Raw genomic sequence first — 19,512 nt, forward strand, 5'->3', positions numbered from 1 at the left:
AAAAATTTTTTCCTTTATATGTTAGTCTCTGGCATTATGCTGCAGGTCTTATTGGTAATAATGTCCAGTTACCTAGAAAATTTTTCTCTTGTCAACCTCAGAGTAGTACTGTACTCCTTGAGTTGGTTTTATAATTTTCCAGCTGGAGTGAGAATGCGCCCAGTGGATTTCTCTTGAATTCCTACCTTGCATGAGAGCGCTATTGAAATTTTCCAGCATCTCCCCATTCTGGGAGTTGTTATAAGATGCTAAAAGGGGGTTGTGTTCATCCTTGTACGTGTGTGCTGTAGTACTATTTGGAAGATTGTAGCAAACTTGTTTCTGTCAGGTAGTGCGTAAGGATCTTTTATAACTAATTTGAAGGAGAGATGTGCCTGTTGCTGTATTATAGCTTCAGTGTTTGACTTCAAGACTTTGTTTGGAAAGTGAGAAATCCTTCTTTTATGTTCCACCTATAAAGTGGCATGTAAATGGATTTGCTGAGGAACCACCTCTGTTTTGCATCCGTTGTTCTGTGTTCACTCTTGTAACCTTGTATTGCTCAGTAGGATAAGCACTGCTTAAGAAGATGGTGGTACAGCAAAGTGTGTAGACATATGATGGAAGAAATGATGACTGAATACATTTCCTATCTTTCTTTAGTTCTGCTATTTTTCTTTATCAATTTTTAGAGGGTTTTTTTTTAAATAGGTTATTGTTCTGGTACATAAATTAACGTCTAAAGCTGTTGTTGGCACTGATTTGGAATTGCATATCAAACTTTAGTCTGTGTTAATTTTTTTGAAGAGACAGAGCTTTTATAAAAGAGGAGCTTGAAGGCTGTAAAGCAATTAAATCTGTAGTTCTCTGGACTTTCTAAGGAGATAGAAAAGTTTGTTACCTGTACGTGTAATCTCAGAGTCGATGTGTAATCATACTTGTGCCTGCAGAATCCATGCTCCTGGGGGGTGTGGGAAGAACCATGAGCAGTCTGCTGAGTGTTTCTAGGATACTTCTTTAATTGTGATGGGAAGATGAAATAACATTTGGTTTAGGGTCAGAACTTTTTCTAAGACTTAAAATGACTGATTTTTTGCAGTGCTAGGTTCAGTATTGTTCTTGACTGAATGAAACAAGTCTGCAAAAGTTGAATGTCTAATAGAAATCTGATATGTAGTAGAACCTCTGAGAGAGATTTCTCTTCCGAGTGCCTTTAATATATCCCTGTTTGAGTTCTATCAAGCAGGGCAGCTGAAGACTAAATACTTCTTACAATGATAATGTTAAAACACTTGCTTTTTTCCCCTCCCTCTGATGTTCTCAAATATTCTTGGGACAAAGCTGTAAAAGGGATATGTTGTCTATTAACTAGTCATTTCCTTCTTGTTGCTGCTTCAAGAAGTTGTTGGGTCCAAGAATAAGGATGGTTTTTGTTACTTTAATTAGTGAATTCATTTAGTGGGTAATTTTGGTGGTTGACTTTCGTTTGTGGATTAATTTAATAGACTGGTAACTCAGAATACTTGACACTGGTTAGGCAAAGAGTTTTTAATCTGCTACAAAGATAACAATGCACTTTGCATCCTATACCAAATGCACATGTTCAAAAGTTGTACTTAAAAGATTACTCTTTTTTTCAGTATCTGTAACACATTTGCTCAGTCTTTGCATACAAGCAAGTCTAGTAGATTGACGGACTTTTATTTCGGGAGGCTCAGCCTCCCAAACAGCTTGGTTTGGAAGGCAAAAGAGATGCAGATGAGTTTCAGCTGCAGCTGTAATTGGTCTGAAGATCAGCCCTACTTACAAGGTTGCTGGATATGACAGCAGTTTGGAAATCTTGTGCAGCAGACAGTTTAGTCATTTCCTCATGCTCTTTTGTCCTTTCCCCCTCCCCCTTTTTTTGTTTTTTGTGTGTCAGGGTATTGCTTCTGAAGTGGATTCCATTTCATCTCTCTAATTTATAAGAGGAGGAAGAGAACCATGCATACAAGCAAAACTGCCTTTACTGTGTCTGGTATTGAATTTTCAGTCAGAATTGATTGGAGATGTGGAAGTTTTTGTTGTGCCTTGTTCAAGTTATTCTGCGAAAGAATTGGAAGAGTTACGCAGTTCAGACGGTTTGGACCTCCATCCAACCTCCGCTCATTTTCTTTGTTCAGAGTGTCTCTTTTTGTGAGACACTAGATTCAGTCTCCAAATACAGGCCAGAGTTTGTACTTAAGGTGGTTTTTTTTCTTCATTCTGAAAATACTGAAGAGATGAACCAAGAAACCTTGTTTCTGAATGGTGGTTCTCAAGATCCTCATCCCTACTTTTTCTAATTTAGATTCATTTGTGGTTCTGATTGCAGGGTGTATTTTTTGTCAGATCAGATGACCGTCAAATGTTTTTCCGTACTGCGTATACTTTTGTGATTCCTTTTGCCCTGCCAGCTATGCCAAAGCACCTAATCAGAAGAGCAGTCCTTTATAGAAGTTGTGATATTTTTATTTACCACTCCCTATGTGATTATGAAGCTCAATGTACTAATGTACTTTAATTACTTTCTGAGGTATGTTCTTTGTGTTTCCTATTGAGAATTTACAACTTCCATATAGAAACAGAATTCCTTTAGAATGGTGCTTGCTGTGGAAGGCGAGCCTTTGGTGGTGGTGGTGGTGTGTGGTTTGTTGTTTTGGGTTTTTTTTTCCCATGTGTGAGATTCTTGAAAATGAAATCCTTTATCTGGATGCTTTTCTGTCCATTGCCCGGATAATTAAGTTATTTCTAGTAATGAAGAACCTAGTAGCTCCTGCAATAGTAACTAACATCTTGTGACAGGCTGTACTGCAAGCTAGCATAGAATTACATGCCAAGCATTGACTTCATGCAGAAAAGAGAAATAGTCAATAAGATTAACTAGATTTCTAGGAATGGTAGACCTAACAGCATTACTAATGTTGTGAGGGAAGGGCCTTATTACCCTCCTTTTCCTTTAGTGGCAATTAGTTTGGAGGCTGTTAGCAACAGGACTGGGTTGTAAAAGTCAATGTTAGAGCAGTGATAAAGTCACTCAAGAGTTACTCCTGGAACTCAGGAGGACAACAGCAAGTTTTGGTACACTGCACCTGAGAGGGTGGTTCACTCAGAAGTAATTCTCTCTACTTTATGCAAAGGGAAAAAGTTCAAGCTGCTGTTCTGCAACAACAAAAAAGGAACCCCATTTGTTGCAATTAGTCAAGGAGTAATGAAATTGTAGTATCAATGTATACAGAATATCTCTCCATGGCATTTAGTATATTTGGAGGAAGCTGCCAGTTAGTCTGTCCGAGAGAGAATTGTGTTTGCATGTAGCAAGTTGCGAGCTTCTGTTTTGAATTGTTAGTGGAAGACCTATTACTTTGTTTACTAGAATTACTCTTACTCAACTTACAAGTCACTTCTCTTTATGGCCACCGCTTCTTAAACTCCATTTGGCAATGATAAAGTATTCATACATCTTGTGCTAGTTTTCTTTTTTTTTGGCAGAAGATGATGCCCGTTTTTTAAACTAATCATATGGTGAGTCTGCAATTTATTTTTCTCAGGCCTAATGGTGTGAGAGGATGAATTGGGATTTACATGCATTTGGATTTAAACTCTGCAGTGGAGAGAATGAAAGGATTTTGTTACTCTTCTTGTTTTACGTATCTTAAGCAGATTCTCAGACCAGGTATTAGACTATCAGAAAACTTTACTACACTATATTAAATTAGCATAATTTTTCATAGTGGCTTACACAAAAAGTTGAATAACTTTGAGATTCTTACTTTCTTCCTCCAAGCACACATCAACTTCTCAATTTCCAGATGTGATTGGTGAATGGAAAGCTTAGTGGTGGGCTTTTATTTCATATGTGTGTACTTTTTATTTGAAATGTCAAAATGACTTTTTTTGGCATAAACTCATGCTTTCACTGTCTTGATCTACAAAACATAATCTGAGAAGCATCTTTAAGAAATTTTTTTAGGCAGTGTAGTTAATTTATGCCCATAAGGAATAGAGGAACCTTTTTGTCCAGTTTTGATATTTAAAGAAAATTCAATTGGGAAAAATAAGACTGTTTAAAGATTCCAAGTACCATTAATTTATAACAAATAAGGCTTTTATCTACATTAAGATACCTTAAAATCTTTTTATTGATAAGAAGATGAGTACGCAGTACTGTGGAAGGTGTGGTTGTTTTATAAAAGTGCATCTGCGATGTCCAAATTGGCTTTCAAAGTCTTTCTAATGTTGGGTACGTAAAAATCATACTGTTGATTTCAGCGGTTCCTATAATACATTTGAGTAGTTGTGTTTGGCATAATTATCATATAGCTCTTACGTGAAACTTTGAAGTAAAGTGGCTGAATTTACTATGACTTAAAATTTGCTCGAGTCTTACACCCATAAATTGGATTTTACGAATGTGTTTCTTCTATTATTGTTCCGTTATTAGCCACAGTAATTCTTTTCAAAAGTAATTGCTTTAAGTATTTTAAAGTAAGGTTAGGTAAAGGTTAGGTTGTTCTGTCACATTTCATTATTTTATGAAAAATCTTCTCCTTGTTTCTAAATTTGCTTATTGTGATTCAATTTTGTTAACTTATTTTAACTAAGTGGTAGTTACCGATTATACATTGGACCAAATGTAAGTAATTGTACATCACAAAAGGTTACTGTAATCTGTTTTATAAGCTGGGATTTTTTTTCTCAGATATTAGCAAGTGGTAAAGGAAAAGATTATGTTAAACATTAAATAATTGAGTGTAGTATGCTTACATTTTAAAAATACCAGATGACTCAGGGTAATCTGTCTGTTCATAAAATAGAATGTATAAATACATTTAACATTTTTTTGCCTGTGGATAGATTCAGCACCAGTAGTACATGTTGCACAAGCAAAACCATGAAGCCCTTCTCTTGGCATCCATTTGCCAAGGTCTTTTGTAGTTGCTTCTATTGCAATCCTTGTCCTAGTGGCTTTCACTGGAATTCCTGTATTTTAGTAGGACTTTGGATCAGCAGATGTATATTAAAACTGTGAGAATCTTTTTTTTTTCTGATCACATGAATCTGTTGTTACCAGGCAGCATGGTATGTTGTTTTTTTCCTGAACAGATTATTATGCTTTTTCTGTACAGAAAAGATACTGGGGTGTTAGGGCATGCATTTCTTAAACCTCAGAAACTGTTCCACTTTCTCTTGAGATTCTCTCACTCCAAGCTATTGTTTCACTTTAATGTCAAATTGGTCAAGGTCACTCTGGATACATCAAAGCAGCCTCCGCTGTCTGCTGGTATTAATCCTGCTTATATTCAATATGATATTTCGTAGCGTTTCTCATGTACCAGTTAGGGCTTGTGTGGAATGTGAAGGTAGAAGTAAATGTATTTGTGTTCGAAGGGTATATAATACACTTTTCCTTGCATGGAAAGGTAGGTATTATTGTATGGTTTTCTGTATGTTTATTAAAAGTGCTGCTTTGGTTTGAAAGAAGTGCAGAACATGTTTATATTAGTGTGATCAGTTCCTTTTTTTATGTTGTTCTCCACAATGATTGCTTGCTGTTCTACTTGCTTTTAATAGTAACCAAGAATATTCTGTACAAAACCAACTTCTGTCAATGCAAAGAACTTTAAACTTCAAAGCAAGTGGTTCTTACACTTCCTGGCATAAAGACTGTACACTTCGTATATGCATTTGGCTTTGAAAATTTGTGTTTTCCTTGTAACTCAGTGCTTCTCTGTGACTCTTTTGAGTTTATGCCACGAAGAGGGAAACAAGAAGTTATCTATTAGTCTTCAGATGGCTTTTGCTAGAAGTTTCTCAGATCTCAGACTTGCAGAAACTTGTCTGAGCTCGGTTATGCCTGGATTTTCATAGCAGCTGCGTGGCTGATGCTGTAATAGCTCCTTCAGTCTCTGCCTCAGTTCTTCCCTGACTAAAAAGGGGATGGTTTAACAGTGCAGTGGTATCTGATCTAAAGACTTAAATGTGTAATTGATCTTAGGATAAAAGTGTATTGAAACACAAATGGAGAATGTGTGGGGTTGGGGGCAGGGTCTTTATTTTTTTGTTTGTTTTCTTTGAACTGCTTTGTGGGTTACCTGTAACCCTTCCTTACTGGATGACAAACTCAAGGTACTTAAAATAGGCTCTTGCTGATACCTCCCTGAAAAGAATGAAGGTTTCTGGGGTTTTTTGTTTTACTGCTGCTCCTCACAAAGCTGAAGTGGGTGTTTAAAGCACATGTTCTAGAAAGTGATTGATTTTTGGCAACCTCATCATTTCAAAAACTTGTGCAAAATTCCTTCATCTGTTTCACTCATGAAATGTTAAAATCACATAGGCATGTCCACTTCTCTTAGCAGCTTTACTTATGCATGAGGTGGTTTTGTGAGGTTCGCACAGCCTAATCTTCTGGACACGCAGGAGATGAAATGGCTTTAATAATTTTGAAGAAAATATGTAAAGTTGTTCTCTAGTAAATATAGTAAGCTGTGTTGCTTGTATTAGAAGTGGTTTTACAAGAATACAGAACTTCCATAATCTTTCCTAGCAATTTTCTGACCAATATTTCCAGTAACTTTGTATATGTTGTTCTTGTATGCCTTTGGTGTAATCTACGAAAACAAAAATTTTTGGCAAAAGTGGAACTAATTTCAACTTGTTCCTGTAAGCTAGCTGTTGAGGTGACAGAGCACTCAGCATAGAGTTAATTACTGCTTTAGATCTATGAAATAGTGAATTTCTGACTAAAATTGATCTTTATAATAAAGAGACTGGAAGTAATGAGAGAGAAATTCTGGTTAGAGAGTTGTTCAGCTTTTCTTGTTGTAGTTGCATGCTTCCTCCTTTTCAGTAACCTTGTTGTTGCTTCTCTCTGCCCTATAGTTTTGTGCTACGTTGTATTAATTCTGCTTCCCTTTCAGTTCCTTTTAATTTTACATATCTGTTCCTCAAGCAGACTTACTCCAGTTCTGTTAATTTTTCATAGCAAAATGGAAAAACTGTGGGGACCCAGTTGTGCTGCTGAAAGGGGAATCCGTTATTACCTCAGCAGAACTGTTGTATTATAAAAAATTTAAGATTAGGGACTCATGCGAAACTGAGTAATTTGCACCCATCAGTGTAAAATCTGAGCGTTTTCCTGTTGTGTGTTGAATTACAAAAATGATACTTGTCTCACATAATTTCTGTTTGCACTTACTCCCAGAGGAAAAAAATGCTGTATGGAGTGTTTTGGTACTTGCTGGGGCAGAGGGTAGATTAGAGGTGGCCGTGGCACGCTCAACCTTGTGTTTTGATGGCGTACTTGCTCAAAAAGTATGTGCACTACTACTGAAAGAGTCTGTTTCACTTCCTCTGTGTGGACACAGAAGTTCAGATCTGCTCAGCAAAGGATCTGGGAAGAGGGACAACAGTTAGTTGACAACAGCGGCAGTCACTTCCCCAGTCCAAATCACTGGTTGCCTACATGAACTCCTATGCTACTGGAAAAGCAGGTGGCAAGTAAGCCCTCCAGGTGGGTTGTGTGTCAGGATCATTTCCTTCAGTGGAAATGATCTCCTACAAGACCATAAATTCATTACGGTGTAGCAGCGTGGGAATGTTTTTTTTTTTTTCCTTTGCACTGCCCAGCTTTAGAAACGAAGTCAAGGTTGTCAAAAGCAGTGTAAATTATATTGAAGACAAAGGTGGTAAAATTAATTTGTCTTTGGCTGCTTCTTGTATCCCCTTTTGAAGAGTTTCAGAGAAGAATAAAGTTCTGAAAAAGATTTTTCATCTTAAACAGCACAATGCTGAATCAATTTATAAACTTCCTTGCAGTCTTCTACCTCAAATTTTAATTTAGATAAGTAAATGTAATTTCTCCTTAACTGTAAGGAAGGTGTAGAAGTTAGAGGAGATTCATCTCGATCTGTTCCTCCTGTAGATGGTTTGTCTGTTTGCTGGGCCAAATCTGAAGTTCAGCAGCCAGAAGCTTGGGGAGCAGTTCAGCTTTACTGTGGTACAAACTATTCTATTGATGAATTTAACTTCTCTGCTTGTTGTAGTATGCGAATTGCTATGCAGAATTGTGCAAACACCCACAGAAATGTTTCCTAATAGCTGTTTGGATATGTATATGGCTTCCAGTGTACGAAGCAGTTGAGGGGATTAGTTAGCAACCAAGAATTCTTTTCATAGCATTCCCCTTGTGATTCTCAGATGGGCTGTCATGTACTTCGTTGTAAGCAGTGCAAGTCTGATTTTGTTTTGAATATGTCAGTCTTTCTGTCAGTGGTTGGCTTTAGCAGATGGGGACACAGATTGTAAACAAAGTGTGAGAGAGCATTCTTTTATGTATAATATGTCAAAGAGTTATTTACACTTACAAACTGCCTTCTGCACAGGCAAACTAACTTCAGTTTGACTTGCATAGAACAACTAAACTAGAGCATTTCAAAAGTGCTGTCTTGGACACTTTGGCTAGCAAGTCTCAAGCCAGAATAACGAGTAAAGAGGGGCATTACTGGTGTATTTTTACTCCAGCTCTGAGGTGATTACTGTTAGGCATGGACAAAAGGTCTCAGTCTCTCTCAATGTTTACTTTACAAGGAATCCTGGTTTTAATAGTAGAATGTATGGGGTTAGAAAAAGGCTTATGTCTTCTAACCTTTGTCTTCTATTTTTCTGAAGGCTGTTGTGATTATTCTTGGAGAAGAACAGAAAGAATATTTTCATCAGGCAGTATTCACAAAACTGCAAGAATTACCCGTCGTCTGGACAATCCTTATATTTCTAGGCTTGCTCAAAGCCACTTGGGATAGGATAGTTAGGGGAAGAAGGAGGCAAGACTGCCAACTGGGTATTTATGAATCAGCCCTAAATTTCTTGTATCACGATGGAGAGACTTTCCATACACAGTTCAGAGGACCTTATATTAACTATTTTGAAGTTAAACTGTGAGGTAAGCCCTGCTTTTCTTGTTTGTGAAAAGAAAGTAAGTTTTGTATCTAGAGAAAAATTGTTATGCTGTGTGGCCTTCCTCCCTTGAACAGGGAATTCTGAAATCGAAGCATAGATGGTAAAAGTAGCAACAGTGCCAGAAAGTTGAACAAACAAATGACTAGGAGCTGGAAGAAATAATTAATGTCCAGGAAATAAGTGGCTGATAGAGATAAGAGGCTGATAAAAGTTCAGTTGCTAAGCACAAATGAAGGTTTTATGTTATTGGTTGATGTCATGGGAAATCTAATTATTTGGCACCTGGATGAGGTAACAGGTAAGAAATAAATGTATGCTGTATGTTTTCAGAAAGGGTTACTCTTAGGCAAAGAGCCTAAGAGCCTTACTTTTTTGGACAGAATGTGATGACTTTCTTAACAAGTACATGAGTATAGACCGTGAGCAGGCTTTCCTTTCAGTTTGACACCAAGACCATGAGCCTCTTTCCTAGTGGCTTGCAGGATACTCTGATCCTTAAACCCAGCTTAAGGATATGATTTGTCTGTGAAGGTTTTTTTTTTTAAAAGTAGTTACAAGGGAGTTAACTGGGTATTTTAAGAGATTTTTCTGCTTGAGCTTTACTGTTTAAATACTAGAAGCAAGTCTGTTCATAATGACTGTAATGCATCATATATTTGGGGTTTATAATTTTCTTGGTATTTAATTGTGCTGATGTCTTCCATTATATTGTGCTGGGCTTTCTGAAGGAAAAGATAAAACGTAAATCTCAGCAACGTATTAATTTCCAAATATATGGCATACTGTGGAGGAAGCCTGTCTGGTGGTTAAAGCTCGGCCCATTAGTTAAAACACAAGTTAAACCAAATTAGACCTTCTGGATTGCTTAATGCCGTGTTCTCTAACAAGGGATGTGACTCAAAAGCCTGCCCTAGGACTGTCAGTAGAAGCGTGAGTGCTCAGTAGCTTCGCTTCTGTTGGCTAATTGTTTGCCGGGTGAGTCATTAGGGTAATTTTTATTGTCAGATCTGAGTCCTCATCAAGTTGAATTTGAGTGCTACCAAACTAGTTTATTTTCCTTGTTTGTGGAGTGCAGTTTCTTTCAGGATGCTTTCTTATTTGAAATGTTTCAAGCAATGTGACTTCCACGTATTACTTTGGAAGAATTCTGATTATTTGAATGTTTTAGATCAGAAAACAGAATGTCTTCTTGAAATGTTATGTTAACAGATACAGCAAGTCTTGCGGGCTGTATTAGTATGAGAGGAAAAATTATTGCTACCGCATACTTAAGCGTTGGGATTATCCTTGTAGCCTAAAATCGATTTCAGTGAATCTCATCGTAAAGTTCTCTTATGGTGTGCATTTGAGTGTGTGTATCTCACTATTACTGCTTTCTAGGTTTGTTCCCTGTCTGCCAGTGTTAACTGGCCAAATCTTTTATAAAGGAGTGTGTTTGAAAGAAAGCAAAAATATTACCCTCTGTGTTTTCAACAACTGAACGTTGCTTGAGGCTAGTGTTGAAATTTCCTGTTCAAATGAAAGCTTATGTATTTGTAGAAGGCCAATATAATACATCAAATAAATGCCATTTAAACCTTGAAAATAATCTTATCAGCAAATTCCACTGCTTTGTTTTCTTGGTGGTCTTGCTAAGTAGGTGTTAGGTAAATTTAATGTTGGCATCAGTATTTGCAGTGCAGTCTGACATTTCTGCTGCAGATAATTCTGGTGAAAATTACTTCATTCTCGTAGCTTTGGTTTGATTTTGTGGGCTAGTGCATCTTGTAATGTATTATGATTAAGTAACTTATGGTCATATAAAAGTAGCTTATTGAAATTAACATTGTTATCCATTGTATTTTTAATGTCTCATACTGGCACATACATATTCCTTAACTTTCCTGTCAGTCATGTTTATAACTACTGTACTAGTGTACACCAGTCTAATCAAGCACGGGGAGCTGGAGTACCTCCTTCTAAATCAAAAAAGGGCCAGACACCTGGAGGTGCTCAGTTTGTTGGCTTGGAATTGTACAAACGGCTAAAAGAATTTCTGAAGAACTACTTGACAAATCTCTTGAAGGTAAGATGGGACATTAGATCAATCTGGATTTGTATTAGTAATATGGGCTGGGTTGAGAAAAGCTTGTATCAACAAACCTAGAGGTGTATACAGCCACTGGAAGTAAATTGAATGATCTTGAAATTTGCTTTTGTCTCCATTAGCTGTTAGAAACTTCTGTAGGCTTTACTTCAGGCATAGATCAGTCGCTAAGTGTACCTGTTAGCTGCTTTTCCTCTTCAAGCCAAAGCGGCATTTCTGTGTTTTGTAGAAGTAACATTTATATGCCATCTTAAGCTGTCCTGTATCTTGAACAAGAATGGCTAGACTTTCTAACCAATTAACCAGCATATTAGTAATGCTGAAAAAATGGTTGCCTGAAATGTTGAAAATGCCTGATGGTAGCCATTAATTTAATTTAATAAATAAACTACTAATAGAGCAGGATATTGGACTGCTTTGTAAGAGAATGGTTCCTAGTTATTTTTAGAAAGGGTCTATGCTTTTAACTTTTGGGATTTTAGTTTTGAGCAATAATAAAAGAATTCTTGGTGTCCTATCAAGTCTACTGTGTAATTAATTTATGAAGCTGCATAAAGGTGTCTGAGGTCTTATCCAGAATGCACTCCTGTTTTTATTCCCTTCTCCATTCAAGCTCTAGTGGTCCAGTTTGGAAAGATACTTGAACTTCCATGTGTTACAACTTTATCTTCTTTTTTTCTGTAACAAAAACAAATATGATGCCATACCCATTTCCAAGAATACGGGGTTCCATTTGCTACCTGACAGGGTCCTGGAGAAGACCGCATCCACACTCACTCGTTTCAGCTCCACAAGTAGCAGCAGTGGGAGTGGGTGGTGTATTTTATGGAGATTGTCACGTTGAATGCATTACCATTGCACTGGCATGTTTTACCCAGCACACTCATCAGTGTCGCTATCTGTTTCTAACATGGTGCCATCTTGCTCTCTCTCACAGGAGGGACGGGAGTGTCTTCTGGAGCTTTGTCTATGCTGTGCATTTTTTTTTTTTTTTTACCAGTGTTCTAATTTCTAAATCTCATACAGGCCTTGTGCTTTATTAATGTAGAAGTACCTGTATTAGCACTGTTTCCTATAAATACATTGCATGGTGTAGATGTATTACACAGTCAATTTGTACACCCTCATATATCTTGTTTGTACCTTAAAATTACCCAAAAGTACTGGCAAACTTTTGTTATTTCAGGATGGTGAAGATTTGATGGATGAGAGCGTGCTGAAATTCTACACTCAACAGTGGGAAGATTATAGGTTTTCAAGCAAAGTATTGAATGGGATATGTGCCTACCTCAATCGACATTGGGTTCGTCGTGAGTGCGATGAAGGTCGTAAAGGAATATATGAAATTTATTCGGTAAGTAGCTTTTTGAAGTGAGTGACTTATCCGTTCCATCTGTCATGTTTGCATTATCATCCTGCAGATCGCTCCTTGAAACTTGTATGAAGTTCATAGAAGTTTTGAAGAAGTGGACAAAGTGGAAATCTCCCCCCTTCCCGTACTCCCACCCCAGTATATCTGTAAAAATTCCCTGGGTCTAAACCTGTGAGGTGTTCAATCTGCCTTGTACGTATTGGGACTACCAGTATTAGACTGTTGAGGGTTGTCTGTTTCTGACTATTTGCTGCTTATACCGTTATCTGTGTGCATCAGCGTGACCTTGTCATTCCACTTAGAATTCAGTCAAGTGTTTCAAATATAGAATGGAGAAGTAAATTGCATTTTTTTTCTCTTGACTTCAATACATCTCTACAAATTTTTTAGCATCCAAGCTGCTAAGATTCAGTCAACATTTGGTTTGTAATATAAGTTATTTTGGTACAGTTCTGAAAGACTGATATGTGATCTTGATAAATTTTTTGTAATGTAAAGTAATATAAACAAGGGAAGAACATAGCAGAAGTTCTGTATCTCAGATAACTAAAGTATGGGTTTTTTTATAAAGGATAAAGCAGGTGAAGCATTAGGAAAGTGATGTGTTATTTTACTGCTTCACTAAAATAACTTTGCATATGCTAGAAAAACAGTTGGTATCCTTACTTCCTTCCCTCTTAACTTCACTAGCCTAATGCTAAGGGACTGTGTCAGCCTGAAAATTGCCAACAAAAAAAAGCTGTATGTTGTCAAAGTAACTTGCAGGGTTTTGTTAGTTTTCAGAGTTGGCAGTGGATCACTGTCAGAAAAGGGGACATCTCAGGTAGAGTTAGTAATAAAGCAAATGGTAATTTTATTGTGAAACAGTCTTGTTGCATGAGAAATGTGTATGCCAAAATATAATAATTTTAAAAGTTCTGATTATTTAGCATACTACATCAGCTTTCCTTAAGAAGTTATCCTGCATGTATATGTGTATATATAAAAATATTTTCTTTATTCCATCTTTCATCTTCCTTCCTTTGCTTCTAGCTTGCCTTGGTGACCTGGAGAGACTGCTTATTCAGGCCATTAAATAAGCAGGTATATATATATATAAAAAACTACAGTGTTATTTTATAGGGTTAATTTTATATATTGTCAGTAACTGTTTCAAGGAGAATTTGGAGGATGGAGGGGTGGCAGACCCAGAAAATAAAAAGACCCTTCTGCTTCTCCTTTGTGATGTTAAAAAGATAAATATTTGGGGGGAATGGGCCTTTCTCTGTTTGTGTGGTTGAACCTTGATACCAAGACTGTTCTGTTATCTCTTTGCTGAGAGGACCCTTGCCTTTTGTAAAAAAAAAAAAAAAAAAAAAATTAAGGGCACTTGTCTTAAATGAAGTAACAACTTCAGCTGTTTCCAAGCCAGGCAGGAGTACAGGCTGATGGTCATGTCTTAAGGTTTGAGAGTCAAGATTGTGTGAGAACAGATAGTGACAGGCTTGGGATTTTGGTCTCTTCTAATGTTACTGTGAATCTTTAAATTTGCACTGATCCCTGGGAGATTCAGGTCAACCAAATATTTTTAATTAGTGAATCAGCACCATATAAAACAAGACATTCCATCACAATGAAATATTATATTTATGTATGTTGATTTCACCCTTATTTACCAGTACTTCATGATGAACAGACTGTATTATATTATGAAAATATTCACTAGATTTCAGTTTAGAGGAACAGCAGTTGCAACACATTATTTATCAGCATAAGCCAGTAGCTTTCTTTGTGTAAAGTACAGGTGGTTAGTTCAGCTTTTACTGCAAAGTTTTCTTATATTTCAGGTATAAAACAAAGAGAAGTTTGGTTTAGAAGGTGCTTTTTGAAATTAAAAAAAAAAAAAAAACAAAAAAACACAAAAACCAAACGAAGCACTTTCATACCCTTTTACAGCTCACCACTAATCGGACTGTAATTACCTTGTAGAAATTAAAGGTGTAGCATACTCTGTGATGTCTGTAGGAATTTTATATGTTCAGGTGTCCTTAAATTTTGTTCTCAAGGGGCTTGATTTATCTTGAATATAGGAATACACTCCTGATTAAATACTGTGCTTTCTCTGTGCTTGACTTACATTTAATCCCTGTTTTCTAAGGTAACAAATGCTGTGTTGAAATTGATTGAAAAGGAAAGAAATGGTGAAACTATCAATACAAGGCTGATCAGTGGAGTTGTACAATCTTATGGTAAATGAGATTTCTTTAAGGTTTTATTACTCTCTTAAAAATAAATAAATATATATCCCCTATCAGAGCCCAGAAGTAGCATCCCACCTCCTTGGATGTCCAGTAAAGATTTTTACAGTAAAATAAACGCAGTTATATATTGTTTAACTTCATGTTTGTAGAGACACTTGATGCAATTACAGTTCGTTATACCATATTTGTAAAGCTTGAAAGTGCAACTGATAGACAAGAGAGTTCATTGTTTACAAATCACTTATGTAGGAGCTAAATCTGGATTGGGGGAAGCATAGTAGTTTACAAAGTGGAGTGGGATTGTTTTTTTCCATTTGCATGAAACAGAGTTTTGCCATGCACATTAATGACCAGTTTCATTAATAAAAATCATATATGCATATAATTTGGAACTCTTAAGAGGAAAAAATGGAAGGGGAATTTGAACTAGCTTTTGAGATAGTGAAGTTTTCTAAACCCTATCATCCATTTTGTAATGTATCAAGAAGTGCAGTTTACAGGAGTAATGTCTTGTGCTGCTTATTTTTTAAATGCCAAATAAATTTATACTTTTAAAAGTTTTAAGAAGTTGTGCTGATACTGTCCCAATTGATTACCTTCATGTAAGTTAGAAAGGAGGGGCCTGTTTATTTGCAATATTTGTCATAAAAGACAATTTTGTCATTACTTGCTCTTTTTTTCTTTTTTGTAGTGGAGCTGGGGCTGAATGAAGATGATGCATTTGCAAAAGGACCTACACTAACTGTCTATAAAGAATCCTTTGAATCTCAGTGTCTTGCTGACACAGAGAGATTTTATACACGAGAAAGTACTGAATTCTTGCAACAGAACCCAGTCACAGAATACATGAAGAAGGTAAGTTATTAAATGAGCTTTGTGATTATTTTCTGGATACAGATATTTTTTAGAGGTAAAGTAATACAAATTCTTGGCTTTTGTTATCAGTTTCTTAAAATGCTGATTATTTTGAAATTGATTGAAAACAATTAGCTCTTTTTCCCTGTGGTGATTTGCTTTTATGTTTATCTGGTCTGAAGTTTGTCTCCTTAGTGTATTTCAGTAAGTACAATGAAAGTTCAAAGCTTTCTTAATGGGCAAAATGGAAGAGAATGTTAAAATAAATTGAGATTCTGTTAGACTTCAAGACACCAAAATAGTCATTCTGCTTTAGACCTACAAGTTTACTGTTCCTATACAAGGAACTGTGTGTTGGCACATTTATTGAAATCTCTTCCTGAGCAAGCTCACCAAGGTAGTAGATAAACAATTAGCTTTAATTCTCTCAGAATATTTTGATGTCATGAACTCTACACAATACTTCTGATCAACAGAGGCCAGATTTAGATTCTTAGATAGCCTCTGGTTTGGGGGATCCCAGAAACGGCAATTAAGGGCAAGCTGGATAAACATTGACTATTTCTAGCCTGGTTATTGGGTCAGTCTTACTGAATGTGAAATAGATAGGTCATCTTCCATCTTGGACAGGTGCTGCTTTATATATTTTTCTCGGCATGTTTCCTCACTTCCTGAATTGCTGCTTGTTTTTTCCCTTTCAGTTTAATTTAAAAAAAGAGAGCTTTCTGAGTATGTAATATACAGATACACATCCCTCCCTGCAGTGTCTTTGTGTTTCTTTTGTGTAACTCTTGCCACAGAACACTCCTGTCTGAGTCTTGGCATTAAAGTCAATGTTTTACCCCTAAAAAAAGGGGGAGGGAGGAAGTCCTAGAAATAATACAGTAAAACGAATCCTGCTTTTAGTGCATTGGGGTAGTTGCCCGGTAGTTCCCAGACCTACCTATGTTTACTTTTCTGTTGTTGTTGAATTAATGATTTTTGCTACTTCCCTTTCAATTTCTTGTCTTTATTTTCATCCTAAAATACATAAAAACAGAGTACGGGAATTTCAGTCATTCATAACCTGAATGACTGACTCATCCAGGCTTCCTTGGTATGGGACAGTAAAAAGCTGTCTGAAGGTCATTGCTATTTCAAGAACTAGAGATTAATAACAAGTAGAAAGAACTTACCAGACCTAAACAATCTTCAAAACTTCAAAAATCCACAAAAGAGCAACTCGCTTTGCTCGAAGCTGGTGTTGAAGCTGAAAACACATACAAAGCTAGCAGAAGGCAGGGGAAATCTTGAGCAAGAAAGTGTGTAGCCTTAAGTCTCTGCTCAAATTCATATACTAGAGATATACACAAGCTATTTGGGCTGTTCGGCATCTCCTTACAGATAATGCGCATACATTGAAATCAAACTGAACAAGAAACTGTTTTCATTACTCATTTCCTGGGATTTAACTGATGAAAGTGAAAAAGATGTGTATTAAACTCTACAGTAAATATGATCAGAGCTTGCACAATGATACAAACCAAGGGATATGACCTAACAGAAAGGGGAAACATGAATTGAAGCTAAAAGCTAGTTCACTGGAACAAATTGTCTAATCTCTCTAGTCTGCATGCTCTGCTGGAGAGATCAAGAGAGGTCATGCAAGTTTTCAGAACTATTAATTTAAAATTCAGATAGGTTTGTCCTTCAGTTTTATCTTACTTCATTATGCATAAGGAATGCTTAATATTTTTTTACTTAAACGGGACAAGGCAGTTTTGTAAACTTCTTAATTATTTTTTTCGGTTTGGGTATTGTAATCTTGCATGCCACTTAAATGCCTGGAACAGAGTAGTACTCCCCATAATTATTACTCAGGTATTGCTAGAATTAGGGTTCTTTCCTGTTATGAAACACCTTAAATGAGACTGATGTGAAAAGCTGCAAGTTGTCTAGCAGTCACGTGGCATACTCGCGGTAAGAAGATCTTAAAAGTCATGTTGGAAGTATGAACTACGAACAAAGATATCTGCTATTAGTACGCTTACTTCACTTTCTCACTGAAGCACTGTGCATTGAGTTCTAATTGGGGATAAATAGCACCACAAAATAAAAACAAAAGGAGACCTGTTGGAGTACCTTAGTGCACACCAACATAATATCAGTGTTACCATGATACAGTAGAATTCTGGTTGTTTCTTGTAGAAATCTTAATTAGAATTAGGATATGAGTATGTAGTTATACAGGCAGACTTACTGAGTTTAGAAGGATTGTGACTTTTTCTTCTCAGGCCAGAACTCATGAGTAAAGCTGGCATGGCCTGATGTGCTGTAGGGAAAAAGGTCAGTATATCTTAAGACTGTTCCTTGAAATAGTCTCAAACTGAACTTTTGATCTTTAAAATTAAAACAGCCAAAGATACTGTTGTGTGAACTAATTATTTTTCCCTTGTTTCTGAAATATGACTTTAAAAGGAAAACAGAATTATGAGAACACAAAAAGTGAGAGAGTATAAGCAAATTTGAAGTCAGAGTGAATGTTTATTTTCATAAAGGAGCTCAAAGTGAGAGTTGACTGTTAACTTTAAAAGTGAAGGCCTAAGGATATTTTAAGAAGCAGCATTAGAAGTGGCAGAATTTCCTGAACTTCAGAAATACAGAATGGGTTAAACGTAAGATAAGTAGTCTTACTAGTCTGATTCCAGTTTCCAGTGTTCATCAGAAAGATTTGCTGCTATTTGCTGTCATTAAGGAAGTCAATTGTTATTCCTTACTGGTAAGAAACTGGCAAGTACTCTGAAGCATGAACTTTTTTGAGCTGTACTGCTTTAACTCTAGGAGACCATAATCCAGGACCACTTCACAAGAGCTAAGTGCAAAATTATTACAGAAATGAGTGAAGCTAACAGTGGCAGAGATTATTTAAAGCCATCTGTGTATGATGCAGTGTACTTGCAGTGAAATTGTTCTTTGTTGTTGTTGTTGTCCATAATATGATCTTTCATGCTTAATCAGTATTCTGAAGTACTAGGAAAATGCATTAATTTAATTTTCTTCTCTTGGTGGCGTTACGAATTTAAATAATTTGGACTGATAAGGGGACATATGCACTTTATCCCTAATAATATGCTGCAATTACAGATGGCTTGTAAAGCGAATCTTTAACACTCTTGCAAACAAAATAGAGGTAATTGTTATACGAACAACTTCAGTTTTACATTCTGGCGTAAGTACTGTTCCTCGAGTGACATTTAGAATTTTGGTTTGCCGGGAAGATACGCATATGTAGCATTTCATATGCCAAATTAAATGCTAGTATAATTTAGATGATTGTAGATTATTGGGAAGCTTTTCTGTGTAAGAATATAGATGAGAACATTCAAATAAATTTGTCATGGACATACTGTTAAATTGTAGTTTTCTGCCTTTTAGTTTTGCGGAGGCGTGAAATATATTCATGTTTGTCTTAAACAAAACTACCTCTGTAGCTGGAGAGCTTGCTGATGCTAAAACTGCCAGCATCTCATGTCAGCAGCTTTCTCTTTTTCTGACAGCAGATTTCCATATGTAAACTTCTTATTCAGAAGCAACAGGAAAACAATCTTGCTGTGATTCTACCCCCCATTTAAACAGTATATAATATTATCATCAACATAAACATCAATTCCATATGTATATTATGATTCCCAGAAAAATAACTGCTTAAGTAGGTGGACCATAACACCTCATTAGTGAGAGGTTTGATTTTGTTGTTGTCGTTTTGTAGATGAATATACTAAATAGTCATCTGTTTTCTGCTGTTGGATTTCTGTTCTGCCTTCCGTACAGGTTTCATGTTTATCTCTCTGTTCTGTAGGCTGAAGCTCGCCTTCTTGAGGAACAGCGTAGAGTTCAGGTATATCTCCATGAGAGCACACAAGATGAGTTAGCACGAAAATGTGAGCAAGTACTTATTGAAAAACACCTGGAGATATTTCATACAGAGTTTCAGAATTTGTTGGATGCTGACAAAAATGAAGGTA

At 36.4% G+C, this 19,512-nt stretch overlaps 1 protein-coding gene across 1 annotated transcript in view; it reads left to right on the forward strand.

Moving 5' to 3' along the window:
- CUL1 (cullin 1) overlaps positions 1-19,512 on the forward strand; it is a 51,240-nt gene that overhangs the window by 12,767 nt on the left and 18,961 nt on the right. Inside the window, exons 3-8 of the mRNA XM_009274942.2 lie at positions 10,846-11,020; positions 12,228-12,395; positions 13,446-13,496; positions 14,551-14,641; positions 15,345-15,508; positions 19,347-19,509. Of these exons, the coding sequence (XP_009273217.1) occupies positions 10,846-11,020; positions 12,228-12,395; positions 13,446-13,496; positions 14,551-14,641; positions 15,345-15,508; positions 19,347-19,509 (812 nt within the window). The remainder of the gene's footprint in view (positions 1-10,845; positions 11,021-12,227; positions 12,396-13,445; positions 13,497-14,550; positions 14,642-15,344; positions 15,509-19,346; positions 19,510-19,512) is intronic.

Source organism: Aptenodytes forsteri, unplaced genomic scaffold (assembly GCF_000699145.1).
Source record: "Aptenodytes forsteri isolate BGI_AS27 unplaced genomic scaffold, ASM69914v1 Scaffold282, whole genome shotgun sequence".
Classification (NCBI taxonomy): domain Eukaryota; kingdom Metazoa; phylum Chordata; class Aves; order Sphenisciformes; family Spheniscidae; genus Aptenodytes; species Aptenodytes forsteri.